A 20992-nucleotide genomic window follows, 5' to 3' on the forward strand; every position below is an offset into this window, starting at 1 on the left:
TCACACAGCATGGCCTGGCACCGACCGACATATTCTGCACTCTGAGTTCAGCGTTGCCAGGTCATAAATTGCATGCAGTGTCACTGAAATGCAGCCCGACGTGACCGTTTGAAAAAATAAGATCGGTGTGAAAATGGTGAAATGGTGGACAGCTTCAACTTCCATCGGCAAACGTGGAAAACACGTCTTTGTTCCAACTTGTTTTGTTTTGTTATTTACCTGTAGCTCAGCATGGAAAGTACAAACCACAGACAGAATTAATTGTGATATTTTAATTGGGGCTGAATCCTTGACCCCCCTGAGTGTGTGAAGCAGTGATGCAAACATTATTAATAGTTTATATTCTGTGGTTACAAACAAATTTAATTTAACGTTTGTCATAGAGCAGCAGGATTCAAATACGAGGAATGATGAGGAGGAGTGGCAACTGTTCTGACACCATGGGCTCTGAAACTAACCCATTAATTGAGAAAATAATCTGCAAACGGATCAAAAAGCGAAGAGAAGTGAAGAACAATAGTTGTTTTTCTGGAAAATTGTTCTTCTACTCACTAATTCAGTCATAGTAAGTAATGTGATCCGATAAAGTTACAAATTACAAGATGATTTACTGGAGAAATGAGTAGAATCAAAGCCCACCTTTAACATTTTTTAGATAAGAGACTGAATATTTATGTCCCTGTCTATGTGTCTCATGTTCAGAGCGCAGCATGTGGGACCTCTTAACTCCATTACATGCTTTGTTTGCCATCACACTCGTCATTACAGCTGCGTCAAACGTCGTCCTGGAGCCCCCGTTGCGAGACGGTGGGGAAGCTGGGAAGCCGGGCTGGACCTCGCTGGCATCGGCTGTGTTTGGTGTGAGGCCGTGATCGCACTTTGGAGCAAAAAGGAAACAGCTCACAATGATGGAAAAGGGGCCACAATTGACTTTAACGCACTCCACTCACCCCTCAGTTCAGCGCGAGGCTGTCTGACCTAAATTCACTTTACCTCATCTGCCTAGACATTTGTTTAGCCTTCTGGGCAAACACTTAGAGAAATGTATGAGGGAGAGGAGGGGGAAAAAAAAGAATACATATGCTTGAATACATCACATTTAGTCAGGGGAAAAGCAAAACCCGGACATCTGCAGACATATACAGCCCTCTAGTGGCAAACTGCAAAGGACCTGGAAGATCTGCCAGAGAGGGCACGGAGTGATTTATGCAGAATTTCCCTAAAACCATCTGTGGAGGTTGAACCCAAACACGGAGCAAAACTCGTGTAAATGCTCTGTTTTGACCTGAGAGCCCACATTCGTGTAACAGGCCTAAAAAGAAACATTACCTAATGCCAAATAAAAGAAGTCACGAGTGAATACAAAAAACAACAGCGGAAGAGCAGAGTGAATGAATTGAGGTCATAGAATCTCACCATCAGAGAGAAAGAGAGAAAATTTTGTCTTTTGAGTACTGTACTCATTACAATGGCCCGGAGGAACTGTGTGCCGTGAAATCATATGCTCTAGTTAAGCTAAACAAGGGCAAGGTATTCCCACATGAAGGGCAGATGAGAATAAGTAAGTGGAAATGCAGACAGATGAGTAAGAGTTGAGGACGGTTGAGTGCTGTTTGGCCCCGGCATCTTACTCACATTCTCAGGTTGCAAATATATTCTCCCTCCCTCTCTCTCTCCCTCTCTCTCTCCCTCTCTACCTCTACCTCGCTCGGTCTTCGTGTGCGTGTGTGAGGCAAACCTCAAGGGCTCGGCGCAGCGAGCTCATTAAAGGCTTCATTCCACTTCCAGGATCGAGCAGGATTGCAATATGGACATTGTTTATACACAAATGTTGCCCTGGGAATAATGTTTATTTCTATTACCGTCTTGGAGGGAGAAAAAAAGAAGAAGAAAAAAAAGACAAATAAGAACGCAGAGCTTGTCTGCACACATTGCTTTTCATGAAATAATGCCTCTCCAGGAGTGCTTTGAAGAAACGGCTATTTTTCAAACCACCACTTCACAGCCTCCAGTCGTACATCAGCAGCTCTCATCTCATGCCCTCTTACCCTCCAGTGACACATGATCGTGTTGTGAGAGGACCTGACAAGCAAAAGTCAGGCGCCGTCCTCACAGAATCATATCAGGAACACTTCTACATTGTACTTTCAATGAACCTCATCCCGTTAAAGCTGCTCTGCTCATTAGCATATAGACTATAAATGTCACTGCACGTGCTCCGCTGCCGGACAGGGGACGGTTGGGAGTTTACCTCGGCCGAGCGGTCACAGAAGTGTCATTTTAAGCGGCAGGGCCCGGCGGTGTGTCTGGGAGGCAGCGGATGACGCAGCGCAGTGTTGCTACACACCCCGAGCTGTGTTTGGAAACACTGAGGCAGCTTGCTACTACAGTGGGAGCCAATGGGAACAGCTGAACCGTGCACTCTTTAGCCCAGCCAAGCGTAGGGAAAGGGGGGAACAGAGAGAGAGAGAGAGAGAGAGAGAGAGACGGAGATCCAGGAAATGCCTGAGCGAGAGGCAGCAACAGCAGCGTGGCCCATCAGCTCACACACAGCCACATCAGGCCGCACATTGATCACCCTCACATGATATATCCATCCCCCCGTAATTGCATTGCTGTTTAGAGAGGCAGTCGTTATTTATGAAATATTGAAATAACAAATGGCGTCTCCCGGCAGATATTAAGAAGAGAGATGCCACAGATAAGTCAGAGGCAGGCGGCTGCCACGTCCCCCCGCGGGCCGCTTGCCCAGTCGCCTGGCTGCAGAAAACCTGCAGTCATCACAAAGTGGAAATATTTACTGCTCACACTCTTGCATATGGGAGGATGAAGTGTGGGTGAGGGCAGCTGAAAAATGACTGTGTTTGTGTTTCGAGAGGAGTGCTAATCAGATTCCCTCAGCTTCTGTGGCATTCGAGAACAGCCGAGCTAAAGGTCCCGAGTGTGGATTTATAACGGGAGCCGGGCCACCTGAAGTGTAACAGCAGCAACAGGAAGTTAGAAAATGAAAACTGGAGGAGATGCACAAAAAAAAACTTCTAAATTTGTCACGCTGGTTGAAATTTGTTAGCAGACAAGTGCTAATTGTAAACAAGTGCTCAAAGGGCCTTTGGAAATGAATCATCAGAATCGCTAAATTCATCATCACATCGGTTGTGTAATTGTGTGGGTGTCTGTGGGTTTGTGTGTTTGTGTCTGCAGAACACCCTTGAGACCTGCACCATCTGCAGTCAGCCCATCATGGAGCGCATCCTGCGGGCTACAGGGAAAGCCTACCACCCTCACTGCTTCACCTGCGTGGTGTGCCACCGCAGCCTGGACGGCATCCCTTTCACCGTGGACGCTTCCAACCACATCCACTGCATCGAGGACTTCCACAAGTATGTAGATTGGCTTGTCATCACATTTAGGAGTAAATGATTTGTTGTATCAACAATGGATTTAATTTATTCATGAGACTTATGAGAATGGCACTCAGTAGAGCACATACCTCCACCAAGGTCCAACTGTCCCCGTTCATTAAATCAAGCTCAGTAGAATTCGGGTCAGCATCAACTCTCTCATACATAGCAGAAACCTAAATACACCTGATGTTTTCAATTAAGATCCATGCATTATTCCCTGGGAATCTAACAAAAAGGAAAATACACCATCTTGTAATGTTTTAAGAAGGTGTGAAAGGAATCCTGGAGCTGTCCCATTTATCAGGGCCCGCACCAAAAGTAAACAAGCTCTATTCTGGGACGAGACCCATCTTCCATCCAATTTTTGTGGAAGTCCGTTGGGTAGTTTTTGTCTTATCCTGCTGACGAACACACACTCAACAGTTTATCTCAGCTCTTTGTCAATTTTAGCGTCTTTAAGCTCATTGTTTTGTTTTTTATGGCATGCAGCTGTAATTCTCTAATTCACATTCCTCTGTCCAGTGTGAAGAAGAAACGGTTTTCAGCAACAAAAAAAGAAAAACAAGCTCTGAACTGGATGTTACACGTGTTGCTCCGAATTTCAGAAAGAATTAGCTTCTCTCTGGTAAACACAGAGGAGCATTTAGCAGCTAAATGGTCAAACACTTCCCAACACAGAGCTACAACCAGAGTTTTACAGGAATAGCATATTTAATTTCCTTTTCCAATTTTGAAACACTAATAGAGATCCAAGTTTGTCTTATGTGCTGTAAACGGGATATCATAACTTACTAGATAACCAAATCCAAAAAGTGCCTTGATTTTGGTTTCTCAGTAACGACATCATAAAAAGTCTACAGCTCCACAGTAAACACACGATGTCTGACGTACTGTATATACAGTCACTGCAACTGTCGTCAGTAGCTCTAATTTGTAAGCTATTAGTCTGACAGTCTCAGATTAAAACCTTGAATAAACAAAACACTTTTAATTAAAACTTAACTTACTGTAAATAGAAATCTGTTTGCTAACACTTCAGCTACAACATGTCATTGTTGTGTTTGCAGCTTGTTCCACTGCATCCACAGGACTGAAATTAACTAATCAACTAATGCTGCTCTAAAACCCTCCACTGACCTTACAAATTCATCTTAATTTAAGCCTAATCAATACAGGATCTCAGTTTTAATTTTCGGGAAGTAATGCGGGCGATGTCACAAGCTCTACCACGTTATGAGTTGCAGCTGCAGCCATGAATTTAATAGTAAATTCCAGTCATTGTGTCACAATCAGGCGGTTGCATAACCACCACCTTACCAGAAATGTTCCTTTGCTCATTGACCAGAAGGGAAACAGAAGTAAACAGCTGGCTCTTGGTGTGAGTGCACAGCTCTTTGCTGTAGCTGCACTGGGCTGTTATTTAATTCCACATGACAAGTGTGACCTCAACAGTGCAGGCCTTTGTGTCGAGGAATAATCACACCCAGGCCGGAGCTTCTCTCTGGCTAATACTACATGCTCATGGTTCCCCCAAAGCCACACGTCCCCTTCACTTCCCGATTCCCAGGCATTCAATCAGGCTGTGTCCACTTGACCTTTAGTCACCTGAGAGGATGTGAAATTTCAGGCTGCTTTTCATATCCTCATTGATCCTATTGTTAGACAGACCTCATCCTGCTTGAAGGCATCTCCAGATTTACTGATCTGGAGACTGAAAGAGTCGGTTCTGATGTTTGTAAAAACCCTACTATGTTTGGCATTTCCTCAAATATTGTATTTATATGAACTTTTTCAGTGAAGAACAGATTTAGAACTTGTCTTCAGTGGTCAATGAATAATTAAAGGAAAAGAATATGCACAGGCTGTGCCAGACGTGGGGTCACAACATGAATCTGACGGGTCATGGAGAGATTAAAAGGACATAAAAGTTATATTCCGATATATATGAATATATATACTCATATTAATTGTTATTATTAATTTTCTGTACATTAAGGTGTTTTTTCAAATGTCTGTTTATGTTTGTATACTTTTGACTTGTTCATTGTGAATTACTAAATAATTTGACCTTTTTATATCTAAAAATGGAGGGAAAAAAAACCAAAACACTTCTGTAGTTGAACAGCGTATCACTTGAACAGCCTAACCGCTAACTGCTGCTAACTTCAGTTGGCGTTGTTAGCAGTTCTGTTACTGAGCCCTCTGCTCGAGGTGGGTGCACAGCTTTTGCTTTAACTGGAAAAGGCTGATAAGCGGCGTTGAGGCGTTACGTGTCCGGCTAACAGAGAAGTAATGTGTCACATTGTCAAAGAGCCACGGCACTGTGAGTACACAGAGCGTTTGGCAGACTTGAAGGTCCGTCTGGTTTACACATGCACAATTTGAACACGTCACCTCAGCCTCTGGTGGGAATACTTCGCAATTTTCTGTCGTTTGATAAAACAGAGGATTAAACGATTTCTCAGGAAAGCTACAGGGTGATTAAACGATAATGAAAAGCCGTGTTTGGTGTAGCCCTACTTTGGTGTAAACGCTCTTAAAAAAGCATCAAAGCGTCACTGTTTCCTATTGTTATGAGCTTATTTCTGTTATTTTTGCCTCTCTGTCACAGGAAGTTTGCTCCACGCTGCTGTGTGTGCTCTGAGCCTATAATGCCGGCACCGGGCCAGGAGGAGACCGTCCGTATTGTGGCCCTGGACCGTGACTTCCACGTGCAGTGTTACCGCTGTGAGGTACTGTATGTTCTCTGAGTGTTCTGGTATGTGGACTCCCTATAATTAGCAGTGGTAGCTATTTACCACCAGACACAGCTCCACATGACGGTCTGTGTATCCTGCATGAAGGTATAAGACACAACGTACACACCAGAGTCACCTTTTCATCCAGACGACTGAATCATCCCACTTTTACCTGCCTGGAAATAGCTTTCCACATCTCCTCTGCAAAGTTCACGGACTTACATAGTAACCAATCTGTCAGCCGCCGCTCACCGGCTGATAAGCGACGTTGCGACATTACGTGCCCGGCTAAAAGAGAAGTAACGTGTCACATTGTCAAAGAGCCACGCCACTGTGAGTACACAGAGCGTTTGGCAGGCATAAAGGTCAAAGGAAAGCAAAGCAGATTAGTTCAGCTGAAGGGGCTCAACAAGAGAAGAATTTTGTCACCGGGGAGACACGAGTAGACCGAGTCGTATTTCTCAGAGTGTGTGTGTGTGTGTTGAGTGTGACAGAGATGTAAAGAGTGTAACCAAGTGTCAAAGACAATGAGAACATAATGCCAAAGTGAGTGTTTGTGAGGTTGTTACTGTGAATAGAGTGTAGACTGTCTAACAAAAGATATTTGTCAGGTGTTATTAGAAAGTAATCAACACAGAAAAATCTCAAGAAATATGTACAGACATTTTTTTTTTCCCTCACGCATATTTTCCTAAATATGCTGGAGGCGATACTGGGTGTGTCTGAGAGAGAAGATTATGTGTTGAGTCTAGAACATCAAATGATTCAATAAAATGTAATACTGGTATCACATAATTTATGCTCAAAAAGGAAATACAGTTGTACTTGCAGTTTCTTCAGCTTAATGCTAACATCAGCATGCTAACATGTTCATAATGATGAAAATAACATGCTAGCATGCTTCTCTAGGAATGTCCCCATTAAGTTATTTTTTTATTTTTTTAAATCCTGACCCCAATCTGAGTCCAAATCACAGTAAAGCTCAGTCCAGATCACATTTGGATGGAACAAAAATTTAAATATAAAACACAGCTGCTGACTAGCAATAATCCAAAATTGCCACTGAAATGAACAAAAACAAACAAAAATAAAGACAAATCAGGGACATCAACAGATCCCCTCCTCGGAGAGACAGGACAAAAAATTCTCACCTAAAAAAATCTGTAACAGTCGACTTTTATAATGACATTTAAAGGAATTGTTTGTTCCAACTATTAACGCTCGAAAGAGGAAGCTAGAAAACCTTTTTACCCTCGGGTGTTGAGACAACGAGCTCTTTGTCTGACTGTTGCCCAGTGTGAACCAGTTGCTGCCCCTCCAGACTCACCAGCTGGTACAAAACCAAAACAGTGGCTTCAGCCTCACAGGCTCTCTGCAGCGAGCCTCCTGTAGCCCGACACTGAGTTCATCAACAGCAGTAAATGTTTCATTTAGGGTGTGAGCGCAGCGAGCGTATGACTGCGCCTGATGGGTGAGCGTGGCAAATGACTCTGTTTGTGTTTGTGGACTAACAGAGTATCTGTGTCCTGCAGGACTGTGGCTCTCTGCTCTCAGAGGGGGATAACCAGGGCTGCTACCCTCTGGACGGACACGTCCTCTGCAAAAACTGTAACACCAGCCGCATCCAGGCCCTTACCGCCAAGGCCACCACTGACCTCTGAGCGACCCGCCGCCCGGTCACCTCCACTGTGATAACACAACGCTCGCTCACTCTCCCTCTCCCTCTCTGTCTTTCTGTCTTCTCTTCTCTCTTTCTTTTCTCTTTCTCTCGCAAACATACAGAGCCACACAAGCTTGCATTCCTCAGCATATTCATATATATCCCTCTATATATATATATATTCACTTTCAGTAGCAAGAAATAGCATCACGTGTTCACCTGCGTACACACATGTATCTATTGACTCGGTACAATCACAGCAGAAGAGGCTGTGTGGTTATTTTTTTTAACTGTGTTGTTCTTAAAGCAACGGTTTAAGATTTTTGGGAAATACACTTACACACTTTCTTGTTGAGTAACATCTGACAACTGGTGTTTTATTTAAAGTCTATACGCTGAGTGTTATCTTAGCAGAGCATAATAATCAGAAACAGTCCACGATTTAAAGGTGCAGTATGTAACAATTAGCCGCCTGTTGAAATGAACAAAAAGAGGGCAGCGTAACACCAGAGTACTGCTGACTGCTGCTCACTGCAGCTGCTGTTAGCTCGTTAGCTTAGTTAGCCAAGCAGCTAGTGGTCCTCTCAGTTGACTCGCGTCTGCCCGGACTGAGAGCTCTGGGAATACTGGAGCTGAAATCGCTAGCAAAGGAGACTTGGGTGCTGGTGCTAGCTTCAGTAGGTGTCTCATCCCAGAACACAGACACCTTTTAATTTTTAATGTTGAAAAGGAAAATTCCTACATACTGCACCTTTAAAAAAAATAAATAGATCAAAATAAAAATAAAAACTGTTAGCACTCCATAAAGCCACAACGTATACATTTGTACAGATCAAAGAACAAAAAAACACAGCACAGCATGTTTCTTGGTAAGTTTTAGAGATGCTGCAGCAGTTTAGTGGATTGAAGCCAGTCTCGCTGTTTCCAGTCTTCATGCTAAGCTAAGCTAAAAATGCGGCCTTCTATTGACTGTGCAGGTGTCAAAATAGCACCTATAGTCCAGTGTTACTCTTAACAAGAAAGTAAACACACCAATAATCCTAAAATGTCAACATGTTGCTTACAATCTCTCCAAATCCACCAGTTAACACTCGCAATATACATCATCACTCAGTGTTATAATCTCATATTTTCATCATGTTAGACGGGCGTGTCCTAGTCAGGATGCACATCGCCCAAATATTTCTGTCTAACTGGTTCTTGTGATCTAAGATGGAGTCCGACTCCAGCAAAACATGCAAAGTGACACATCTGCCCTGCAGGTGAAACCATCATGGGTGGTTGTGTGTCTGACTCTAGCTTCAGCAGTATTTACAGTAGATTAACCACGAGCGTACAGTGTGTCGGTCAGAGCGTTTTTAGTCTTTAGTGTTTATTACAGTGCAAATCCACACATGGTACACAAATAGGGAAACAATTACACACTGAGGGTCTTTATTGCAGAACAGTTCTGCCCAACTGTACACCAAAGAATTGAATTGAATATTGCCATATTTACTCTGTACTTGTTGTGTTTACAACTATATAAAACATAACATCGTATAGATCAGGACCGCAGGAATCACAAAGTCACATAGTCGCTCTCAGTGACAAAGACACAATCCTCAGTAGGCAGCTTTCCAATGCAATTCCTATTGAACACATATTTTTCTTTTTCTTTTCCAAATCGAAATTGCTTTTATTTACACAAAAGATCATTTCGTTTGCCTGAACAGTGCAATCATGGCATTCCATTTATAAAGATACAGCCGTATATTGGAGTTTAATTATATAGTTTTTGAGCAGATAAATATGTAACTTTTTTTTTTTCTCTCATTTACAGTGACATAGATTAGATTAGTGGTTGTAGTGTACGCAATCTGCTAAAGATAACAGATTTGAGATGGCTATGCAATTTTTAATGTTAATTGCATCGACACTTTATAAGAAATTTTTATGAAATAAGGAAATATTTTACCTGTACAGATTCAAGCATAAGTGTCCTTATGGTGATCCTCTAATCAAAACTATGCTGTTGGTACCGTGTGACTGTGTGTGTGTCACTGTGCTGTTTGTCAGTATTGATTGTACCATTGACGCTTTTCTTTTATTATTGTTTGTTTAAAGATGATGGGCTAAGAAGGGACCGTGAGAGTTTTCCCCAAAAGGAATGATTTTTATTACTTGTTCCATCCAAGAGTCACTGACCAGTAGATTTAATGGTTTCTTTGACATAGTTAGTAGAGCAACACAAGGTTGTTTAGCTTGAGGTACCCTGTGGAGTTTTTGATCACTGGTTGCACTGTGGAGCGATGTTTATGAGCAGGTCCACAGTTCGTTTGAGTTTTGCACACACACACACACAAACACACACACACTACTGTATATGCAGAGTCAGGGCCAAAGTAGATAGTATTAGGACCTTTTTATGACGTGACTGTGAGCATATCGTGTTGATATGTCAATGGATCGACTACAAAGAGACAGACGACCACGAGGAGACACTAAAAAACTACAAAAAGATGCAAAACAACCTTTTGTGTGTCTCTCAGTCTGGGGGTCTTGCTCCAACATACGTGGTTGGGGGGCCTCTTACATGTTTACACTCAAGACCCGTTGTCTCACATTTACGCCGTTGACTTGATCCACATTTTCCGCAGCTGGTTTTCTGCCGACCAACAGTTGGTGGCAGTAACACGCAAACAAGTGCAGCAGTGTAGGAAGAACAAACACTACGAGCTAGCACATATGGGTGTAAACAGTAAAACGTTTTTTAGTACACAAACCATCAATTTTGCAAATTGATTTCCTACCAGAAAACTTCACAGGGTACCTTTTTAAAGTAAAGGATTAGTTTGACTATTTATTAGCTGGATTGGTTTACAGTCGTCCACAGATAAGAGTATTCCCCGAGCATGTGGATGGATATATAATGAACAAAGAGAGAAGCCTCTTTACTTCTCTGTGCTGTGCTGAAGTGGTGTTTAGTGCCATATTGATATTAGAAAACAAAAACCTCTCTATATTCAGTATCTAATGTAATCAGTACGCTTGGTTACATCAGAGTCGTCGTGATCAAGCTGACCGTGGCATTGTTTTAACCCGGGGGACACTTTGTGAATATCTGTGCTAATAAGCCTATTAATGATCAATGAATAGTAATTTCATGTCAGATCTGTGCTAGGAGACAGTTATATATAATAAGAAATGCATGCAGCGTATCACACCAGCTACATTTGGTCCATTCATAGCTTTGATCATGTGACTCGGTCAGCTATCTGATTAACGCTGGTTGTCAGGCAACGGAGGACGATAAAAAATACACAGCATATATCATTATGCCACAAGTGTTGCTAGGTTTCAGCTCACATGGATGTTGCTAAGTTAGTAGTTTAATTTAAGTAAACGTCTCCTGGCGGCTGCCTCTTAAAGGTCAGTACGATGTCTCTGACCTGCCGCGATGGTGAGACAGCTGAATCTCACATCTGGTGACGAGAACAGAAATGAGGATTTTTCAAAGACAAACCAGACAGAGACAAAAAAAAAAAAAAAAAACAACACACAGTAGCAGATGATTTTAAGGAACAGTATCAGAACAAAAGTAGTACAGTGATGCTCATTTAAAATTCTAATTCAGGAACTTTTCATAGCCAACTGTCTCTAAAAACAAGGCAGCGTCTAAGCAGCTCAAAAAGTTAGTGAGTGGACCTTTGTGCTTTGGTTTTCTTCAATAGTTTTCAAGTTTTTTCTGAAGCCAGAACGGTATACATTATTCAGCTCTGCCTCCGGTTCTAACTCTACAGGAAAACATGTCATTGCAATATTGTAGCAACATGAAGTCGGACCATTCGCTGTGCTTTCAGGCATTCACATGACCACAGTTGAATCATTCGTCTTGTTGTGTTTAATTAGTGACAGTGTGAGGAAGCACACAGTAATTAGGAGCTACAAACATCAACATCTGTGTTTAAAAAAAAAAAAACACAGTTCACAGTAAAATTGCAGAAAGTTTGATTTTGTCAGTAGTAACTGCTGTCAAATCAGAAACCAGTGTAACCAGTGTTAGAACTGTGGTTGAAAACACATGTTGGAGAAGAAGCACCAGTGTTAAAATCATATGCAGTTGATTCAAAAACAAACTATTCTGTGTTATAACTTTAACCATTTTTAAAGGTGCAATATGCTAGAATTTATTTTTATTTTTTGTACATTCAGAAAAAAAGAGGTCTATGTACTGTACCGAGGGTATCAAGCTTGCTGAAGTTAGCATGCTAACTAGCTAGCCTCAAGTCTGAAAGCCTTTTTCTGCAAAGCTCCTGCACATTTAACAATACACAAGATGTGATGTGATTTAAAGCTGCAGTCAATAATATCTTCATAACAATGTAACTAGAGTTACTCATGGTGACAACCCCACAGAGAATCCCTCACTTCACTCTGCAGCTCTACGGAGCATTTCTAACATCCTTAAGTTTTCAGTTTTGGTTTTACAATCCACAGGTTTACAGCTGTGATTCAGTCTCACTGCCCACGTCAACTTTGTGTCTAACATTAATAACGAGCAGCTGTCTATTTCCAAATATTTCACTCAGGGGGTGTTTGAGACCAAAAACAGAGCCAGTTGTATGAGATATATAATGTTGGACTAATGTTTGTTTTGTCAGAATACAAAATACTCAGAATACACTTCCCATATCAATAAGGTGATACTGTGCTTTGTTGTGCTGCTCACAAGTGACTAAAAACATAATTCATGCAGTTATAAAGGTAAATGTAGAAGAATTAGCCATCAAATTCATACGCAACACAAACAGGGAGCGGCATCATATCACCAGAGTGACCACCAGCTGCTGCTGCTAACTGAAGCTGCTGTTAGCTAATTAGCTCAATTAGCAGTGCAGCTAGCAGTCCATAGCTCAGGGACCAGGAGAGTATTGGTGTAGCTGGAACAGGCGCTTTGGACCGGGATGTGATTGGGCTGCCTGGTTAGCATGCTAACTTTAGTAGCTCTCTCTCTTACACACAACATGTACAGTATATATCACAACATCAACATTTCTTACTTCTGCACATTCCGAGATTTCATGTTTTCAATTATGTTCTTTGCATGTTGCGCCTTTTTTAAAGCAGATTACTTTATACAGAAAATAAAACAGCAATTTTAAATGGTATTCTGCAAACTGCTCAGTAAAAAGTAAAACATTCCACTAGTTTATTTTTTTTATATTTTTACAAATTTTAAATGAAATATTTCCAAAATGTCATCGTTGGCTTATTAGCACATGTTTTTAACAAAGCGTTCCCTGGTCAAACCTCTGCTCTGTGTTGTCAATGTGCTTTTAAAACCGTATTAAACTCTCTCGTATATCTGGACGGACGGTCTGTCTACACATCACACATCTTTGTGGGAGCACATCTGACATGAAGCTTCTCCAAAAGATTCATGCTACCATTGAGTATAAAGAAAAAGACCCTTTAATGATTTTTTTATTTGTTCAGTGTATTTGTTGTGTCTACTGTCTTTGTTCTACCCGTGTTTGTTAAAAGTGCCCTTGACTCAGTGGTATTGACTCACTACACTGTTGCTTTGTGTTTCATGGTGCGCCGCGCCGTTCTCAAAGACTTAGCCGTGTTTACTTAGCGAAGTAAATAAAGAAGATCCCCTTTGTTTGGGCTCCGCTCTCAATCCATACAGTAGATGTTTCCATCAGGCGCGGTGCTCAACGCTGCGGCAGCCGAGTCTTAAATGGTGTTGAGCGTGAAACTCGCCTTAAAGAGCTTGACCTTCTGTTGTTAAATAAAGCATCTGATATGTTCTTGATCTTTGAAAGGGCATGTAGTCAACTGTTGTTGTTTTTCTCTCTTCAATAAAAGCTTTGCAATAGCATCACGTCTGCGTGTCTTTGTTTGCTTTTAGTGGGGATGAGAGAGAGTGCACTATTATATCTGTATCTGCTCAGCCAACCAAATCATCTGGATCTGAATCTGTAATTAGGAAGGCCACTTATTACAAGCAAGTATGGACTTGTCGCATACTAATATTGGTAGTTGCAGGTTGAGGGTTTTTAAACTTTTAATAGTCCCCTCTGAGGTCAGACCAGGTGGAAACACTCTCTCTCCAACCATTGCTATATTTTTTGCCCACTTCCTCGCTCATTGTTAGCTGTTTGTGTCATGTATGAAGGATTTGTGGGCAGATCCTGCAACACGACAAGTTCAGCATTTTCACTTTATTAGACAGGAGACACACAGCTTAGTCGGATTACAGCCATAGTTCGACCATGCTGCTCAATCAGACAACTGCAATTGTCCGAGTATACATGCCGCTGAGAAGATCGAATTACTGGCTGAAGCATGTCACACCCCGGTATGATAGGTGGCGCCGTGACAATAGAGACACCTCCGGCTGACCTCTTTACATCACCAGCTGCCTCGGCATTCGAGAAAGTTGCCGTACGAAGAGCGAGGAGAAGCTACATCTTTGTACATTTCGTATGTGGTGTACATGATAACTACACAAACTAGATGCACAGTGGCGCCTTTGCTTGTGTTTATTTCGGAGGAAAGCCGGCGTCACTGTCCTCCTACTTCCAGCTCGCGGCCCCGGGGGAAAAAGTGTCGAGCCTGCGCAGAACGCAAAATCTGATCTGATCTGATGAAACGTATACATGCAGGAATAATGCGACTATCAATCGAATAATCTGGGTGCTTTAATCTGACTTTGAGAAATCCGATCTGGTCTGATTTTAGTCAGACTAACCCAGTAATTCGGTTTTCTTGAGTGTCATGTAAATGCACTGACAGACCTGGGAGCAAGCCCAATGAAAATACTTGGTTAGGTTACTAAATAAATACTACATTAAACATGTGTTTGAAAGGACAGCTCCTCCCTGACCTTATCCCTGCGTTTCTAAGCTATGACATTACACAAATGTGACTGGTCAGTCTTGGTGACGGCCCTGGAGCAACGTTAGTGATGATGGTCCAGAAACAGCACCGGCCCGTCCTCCCCTGAGACCTCCTGGTGACCTCCTGAGCGGTGCACCAGAATAACCTGCGGCCACTTTGCTCTCTTCAGGAGTCGTTTAAAAGCCCTTCAGTGGCAGCGAACGCCTCGTGCTCACGTGGCTCTCATTCATTCTCTTCCTGTCTCACGCTGCGAGTCCCTGACCGCTCTTTAGATGAATTGGAATCACCTGCTTAATAGAAAACCTACACTTGCAATCGTCTTTTGAGTGTTCATCTGGGACAGCGGTTTAATTACACAGAGATACAGTGTGCCGTCCTCGCTTCTTCTTTTTTTCTCGTCTCGTGGCCGCGATCAGCAAATGCACTCAGCTATGAAGTATGCTTACTGCTGGGATCAGCTTGATGGAGTTGTTAGAATAATTTAAAGACCTCCTGAAAGTTTTTATTTTTTCATATTTTTTTTTTTTGAACGTCGCCTCCCGAGACCCGCTTGATTTAATCCCTTTCCATTTGTCATCTTTAGTTGTGCACTGCGTATCAGCAGTAAGTCACTGAGCATTTCATTCCCTTCCTGCAGATTGCTAAATTGAAACGGCAATCAGAAATGTGAGAGCGGGGCGGAGAGATCTCTGCGGACAAAACCAGAGAAAAAAAAAACAAAAAAAACCAATATCATTTGAAAATGTCAGACACACAAGAGCAGAGGCAGCAGAGGGGCGTGTTTTTCTTCTGGTCACTGAGAAAAGATGCATATTAGAGAAGCAAAACAGAAATATTTATCCACGGCCGACTTGACGTTTACAGTAAATACAGTGGTTATATCATCTGTTAATGCTTTGCAGCCTCTGACTGTGAACCCTGACATGTTTCACCCTCTTATGTCTCTGCTAGTATGAAGATTCCCGAATGGCAGCATCATGGAGATTTCCTCGTAATTTCTTCCTAAATATGCTGGAGGCGATACTGTGCGTGTGTGTGTGTGTGCCTGCATGTTTGTGTGTCAGAGCGAGCGAGCGAGCGAGCGAGCGGCCCTCCAGCAGTTTAGCCGAGGACTTGCTTTACTGCACATAAATCTGGTGTTTACAAACAAATTGATGAGTGATGGGCCCTCCAGCCAACATGATGTACCCTCCAATTTCTTCCTCTGCATAAAATTCCAGCGCCGAGTCTCCGGGGGCCTGCTTCGGCATTTTTTGAATGTCTTCTTCTAATACGCAGAATTATGGCTTGAATTATTTACCGGGAAGCCGAGACGAGCACGAGGGAGCAAAATGGGCCACTATCATGCATAATCTCGCGCACTCGGGTCTAAATGAAGCTGTCATACGGTCAGATTTACATAACATTACAATGTGGGCCCGCATCGCAGTGCTCTGAGCTTATGTTATTAGCTTTAAAGTGAATTCCCACTGTGCATTTACATCAAGAGCATTGATTTTGGGCGTCCTTGACTTGGCTAGAGGCAGTGATGTAATCACTGAGTCAGTGTTGCTCTCGGTAGAACTTAGACGGATCACTGTGAGACACAAATCCGAGCCGTCCCAATGTGCACGTCGTATGAAACCATTATTACCGCCTGTTCATGTTTCTGCAGCTGGCTGCCGAGGTGCTCACAGAGTTCAAGGGTGTCGAGAACAAACTCTAATTCATTTAGAAAGTGAAATAATGTAACGTGGATGTGAAGCTTTAACGGACTTAAAGGGGATCTGTGTAGTCATGAGAAGATATTCAAACAGTAATAATGAGGTGGTAATACAAAATCAGAAATATTAATGACTAAACAGGCTGCTGTCAGAGGAAACACTGACCAGAACACTGTTTGAAGCTAGTGAGGTGGCAGGGTCCGCCGCACGTAAACAAAGTAAAACAGTATGAGGCTGTGTTTGTCCTTTAAGGTCAGTTTGTTTTTTCTCTTTATTCAGAAAACAAAGCGAGCGTGTTTATTCAGTTTGGACATAAAGAATCGAAGATCTCTCCCCTCTGATTAAAACTCCTTCCCAGAACCAGACGCTGACGTTAACTTTCTCACAGGCTGCTCAGAAACCAAACTTCTCCCTCCGTTACAGACTGATGCAAAAAATAAAAAAATAAAAGAGTCTGAACGTCGCATGACTCATTCACAACGAACACTAAACATTTTAAGTGCCATTATCCATCCAGCAGAGTCTCTAAAACTACTGCAATCATCTAAAATGAATTTCTTTCCTCTGGCGGTCACTCTGTTGTACCGCCGTCACTCAGGCTGCTTTATGAGAGCCGCGTTCGGTCGTTCTGACATTCTGCTACAGGCGACTGCTGCACTCCAGATTGTTATTCTTTTTGTTAATTCATCACACCGAGCCTCATTCGAAGCATTTACATTTTTCAGCTATTTTTATCTGATGGAAATCACAATGATTTCGTAGGTAAAATGTGTTGTTGTACCGTGTTGCTCCCTGTGTGTTGGTGCTGAGCGCCTCTGCATGGGAGGTTATCATGACCAATTGTGGGTTTGTTTGTTGGTTTGCAGAGGTATGCACTCTACAATCATGTCCTTCTGTACGCTAACATATGAATTAGAAGGTAACATGATTTACCAGTTGGTAAAACAAAATCAACACAACTTACTTAGCATCAAATAAGGATATTTTTAAATGCAAGCGGCCGGGCTCTCCATATACAGATATGGGTCATTGGGTTTTGTACAAATTAGCAGCTGTTAGCATGCTAAAGGAACTGTCACCCAAAAATAAAGACTCAGTCATCATCTTCTCTCCCTCCTGCTGATGGAAAGTCAGGTGAAGTTTCATGGTCAACAAAACATTTCTGGAGCTTCACAGCAAAACATTGTTGCAGCGTTCTCCCGAACATCTGAAGTAGACGGAGGCTTGTTTTAAAAACAGGATAAACACACCCAAAAATGTTTAAAATGGCTCCACACAGCTCGATAATCCAAGTCTCTGGAATCTTAAAGTGATTTTGAGGGATGTTACTTGCACGCTTTTCAATCCAAATTCTTCACCTGTAGCTGCTACACTGAAAGCGTTAGCGCCGACGCCATCAGAAGACGTGGGTGCACGAACAGGACTGCAGGTTGAGGATGTAAATATAATCTTTTCAAATCAATTTGGGATCTCTGGTATTCTGGAGATTAGGATTTCACCACTGGAGACATTTTTTTCCTATTTTTTGGTTGTTATCCAACATTTAACACTTCAGTTGTTTGGAGAACGCTGCAGCGCTGTTCTGCTGTGAAGCGCGAGGCCGAGAAGACGATGACTGAGCCTTTATTTTTGGGGTGAACTCATCCTTTAAAAAAAAAAAGCAAACAGGCTTAAACATCAGGCTGTCAGCAGATCAGCACACTGACTTCACAGTGTACCTGAAAGCAGCGCTACCTCACAGTGCTGTGAGCACGACTGACTGTTTCTCTTATGTAACGCAGAAGAAAAAAAGAATCTGTGTACTAACTTTCGTGACAAGTGCTTTTTTTTTCCTCCTGCAGCCGGCGGGCTTCATTAAGTGAGCTACCTCAGCTGACCTTCGGAACGGTACCTTTGGTTCGCAGTGAACTGTTGAACTGAGGAGACGTCTTTGCACAATCAGAAGGTACATGTGGAGCACATTATGTGCCTCTTACAGTACATCTGTGATAAATGTACTTTCCAGTACAAAAATGTTCCTCCCCCTCTACGCTTTTTTTTTTTTATTTTTCATTTTTTTTAAGATGCTGTCTGTAAATTAAGGATCCTTTTGACGCATTTCCAGGATTTTTCAGTGGAGGGGTGAACGTGGAGGCTCGACGCGTCTTGAACTTTTCAACTTGGTTTAAAAATACAGCGAGTGCAGAGATATTTATGATTTACTGTACTAGAGAGATGTATTTTCAGTGGAAGAACATGATTTTGGCCGTGATTACGCTGCATTCAATCGTCTGATACCGGCCCGATCCATCCGCACAGATGTATGATTTAAAGGGCCAATGTGTCGTTGTGGTGAAGAAACTCAGAATTTTAATATTTACAAGATTCATGAGGTAATAATGAGAAAACAAATCATAACTGAATAAACAAGCTGTTGTCAGAGGAAAATAAGGTCCCTTAAACACTCTATAAATCTATAAAGGTGGCAGGGTCCGCCACATGTAAACACAGCAAAACAGTATGAAACTTTGTTGTCCTTTAAGGTCAGTTTGTTTATTCAGTCATGAAAACAATGAAAGTTTGTTTATTCGGTTTGTTTAGACACATATAAAATTCTCTACTGATTAAAATGTCTTCCCCAAATCTACATAATGCACCTTTAAACAAGAACCAGCTGCAGCCACGTGGAACATGGCGACACACTGCACGTTATCACTGAAAGACTTGAAGCAGACTCTCGCTATCTACAGTCTGGCAGAGATTAATAAATGAACGGTAATTGATTTAATGCGGGGCGTGTGAGTGGTGCTGCGAACACTTGTTAAACTGCCAGTGACAGCGACGGCTTCAGTTCAGCCGGATGAAACGCAGCGTGGTGCTGCAGCGCCGCTAATTACTGCCCTTCACTTGTTTTGAGAGCCAACTATCAATACGTCGTTCCAGCAATCTATCAGGACGTAACATGAAACCAGCTCGCCTCATCAGACGCCACGCTGATAAAACTTCTCTGTACTTTCTTTGCTTCGTCAAAGGTCGGCCTCTCATAACCGAGGCTCATTAGAGCCTCTCCAGTATCAGTTACTTAGTTACAGTTACACAATGCTCACAGGGAAACGTGTTCCCATATTGTTTTTTCATTCACACACTCCCACACACAGAACCAGACAATGGACAGAGTCCAGCAGGAATAACAGTCTGATTCATTTTTCTCCTTCAGATTTCAGGCAATTTGTCAGCGTTGGACGCGTCTGTCTCTGTTCCCACAGTTAACTCTGTCAGCAGGCCGACAGCACCGCTAACTGAGCAAATGGGTCCAGACGGGTCGCTTGATACTTAGAATAAGGTGGAGCAGAAAGAACTGATCAACTACATGTCTGCTGTTAAATACACCTGATGTTGGCGTTCATGAAACAGCAACAACAAGACACCTCACATGTAAATGGATCAACATGAACTCTATAAACATAATTAGAAAAAAAAAAAGAAATTCACATCACACATTTCAGGTGCATGAACATCGTTTCCACAACGACTGCAGCCGAACCAGAAACATAATTTGCTTCTGAACACAGTCAACTAGAAGTCAGCCTCTGGATTTTGTCGTATTCATCAATTCGAATTTACAAATGAAGCAGATAACAGAAGCACAGACATCATCTCATTTCATTAGAATGAATTAATACGTTTGATTGCGTTAATAATACATAAACATATTTTATAAATTAGATATCTTTCTTTTCCTCGAGTGTTCCCAGTTGCTGTCGGAGCTCGTGGCGCTCTGTGTTTCCACTACTCACCGATTCTAATCTAATATTCTTCTACACTCATCTGCCGAGGAGCAACGAGAGGATTTTCTCATTAATCTAAACTCCAACATGATACCAGAGGTGTGAATCTTTGATTATTTGTGTTGTGTTTTTACGCTATAAGATCAGTAATATTGCCATCCTGCTCTTTGCCCTTTGCCTCTCTCTACATCCCAGCCGTCTCTCGCCGTCGCCTCTCTCGCCACAGTCTCGCTCACGTTGCACCCACCCAGTCGAAACCGAACGATGGCTGATTTATATGCAGCGCAGGGGAAAGATTCAGATCCACATAAATCCACAGACTTTACCGACTTAGTGTAGGTGCGTCTCTCCAGCTCCACTGAAAGGTAAAGCAGTTCTCATGATTTAAGGCGCTCTTTGAGCTGTCACCTCTTGACCTAGGGGTAAGAGGCAGAGAGTCGTCCGTGGATTTAATGCAAAACCTTGTGTCTCGCTGTGAACTTTCATTCTCACACTAAAGCGGGCCGACTGATTAAGCCAGCTGAGGATATCTGAATGCGAGAACAGTATGCGCCAAATGAATACCACTTTCTTGTTTCCTTGACAGTTGGTGGGATTGTTCAGTGCTACCAATTATACCTGAACCTCCGCTGAGAAGATTTTAATAGATATGGAGTTAAAGGGTTTCCATGTGAACCAGGCTGCTTTTCATGCTTACAAACAGCAGTGTGTTATATCAGTGCAAACAAGGACTGTTTCCTGTTGGGGGTAAGATTCTGTTTCTGTGGTAGGGCACTGATTCACGACTACGTACGTCTGACGAAACCGTAACCCGCCTGCACCCACACCGCTT

The 20992-nt window shown here is 42.4% G+C and overlaps 1 protein-coding gene across 2 annotated transcripts in view; it reads left to right on the forward strand.

Annotated features, from left to right (window-relative positions):
* LOC119028226 (LIM domain containing preferred translocation partner in lipoma) overlaps nt 1-13668 on the forward strand; it is a 146961-nt gene extending 133293 nt beyond the window's left edge. For both annotated transcript variants that reach the window (XM_037113941.1, XM_037113940.1), the window contains 3 exons: nt 3202-3380; nt 6016-6136; nt 7675-13668. In XM_037113941.1, coding sequence (XP_036969836.1) covers nt 3202-3380; nt 6016-6136; nt 7675-7803 — 429 coding nt within the window. In that variant the 3' untranslated portion in view covers nt 7804-13668. The remainder of the gene's footprint in view (nt 1-3201; nt 3381-6015; nt 6137-7674) is intronic.
* The last annotated feature ends 7324 nt before the right edge of the window (nt 13669-20992 follow it).

The sequence above is a fragment of the Acanthopagrus latus genome, chromosome 11, assembly GCF_904848185.1.
Source record: "Acanthopagrus latus isolate v.2019 chromosome 11, fAcaLat1.1, whole genome shotgun sequence".
Taxonomy (NCBI): Eukaryota; Metazoa; Chordata; class Actinopteri; order Spariformes; family Sparidae; genus Acanthopagrus; species Acanthopagrus latus.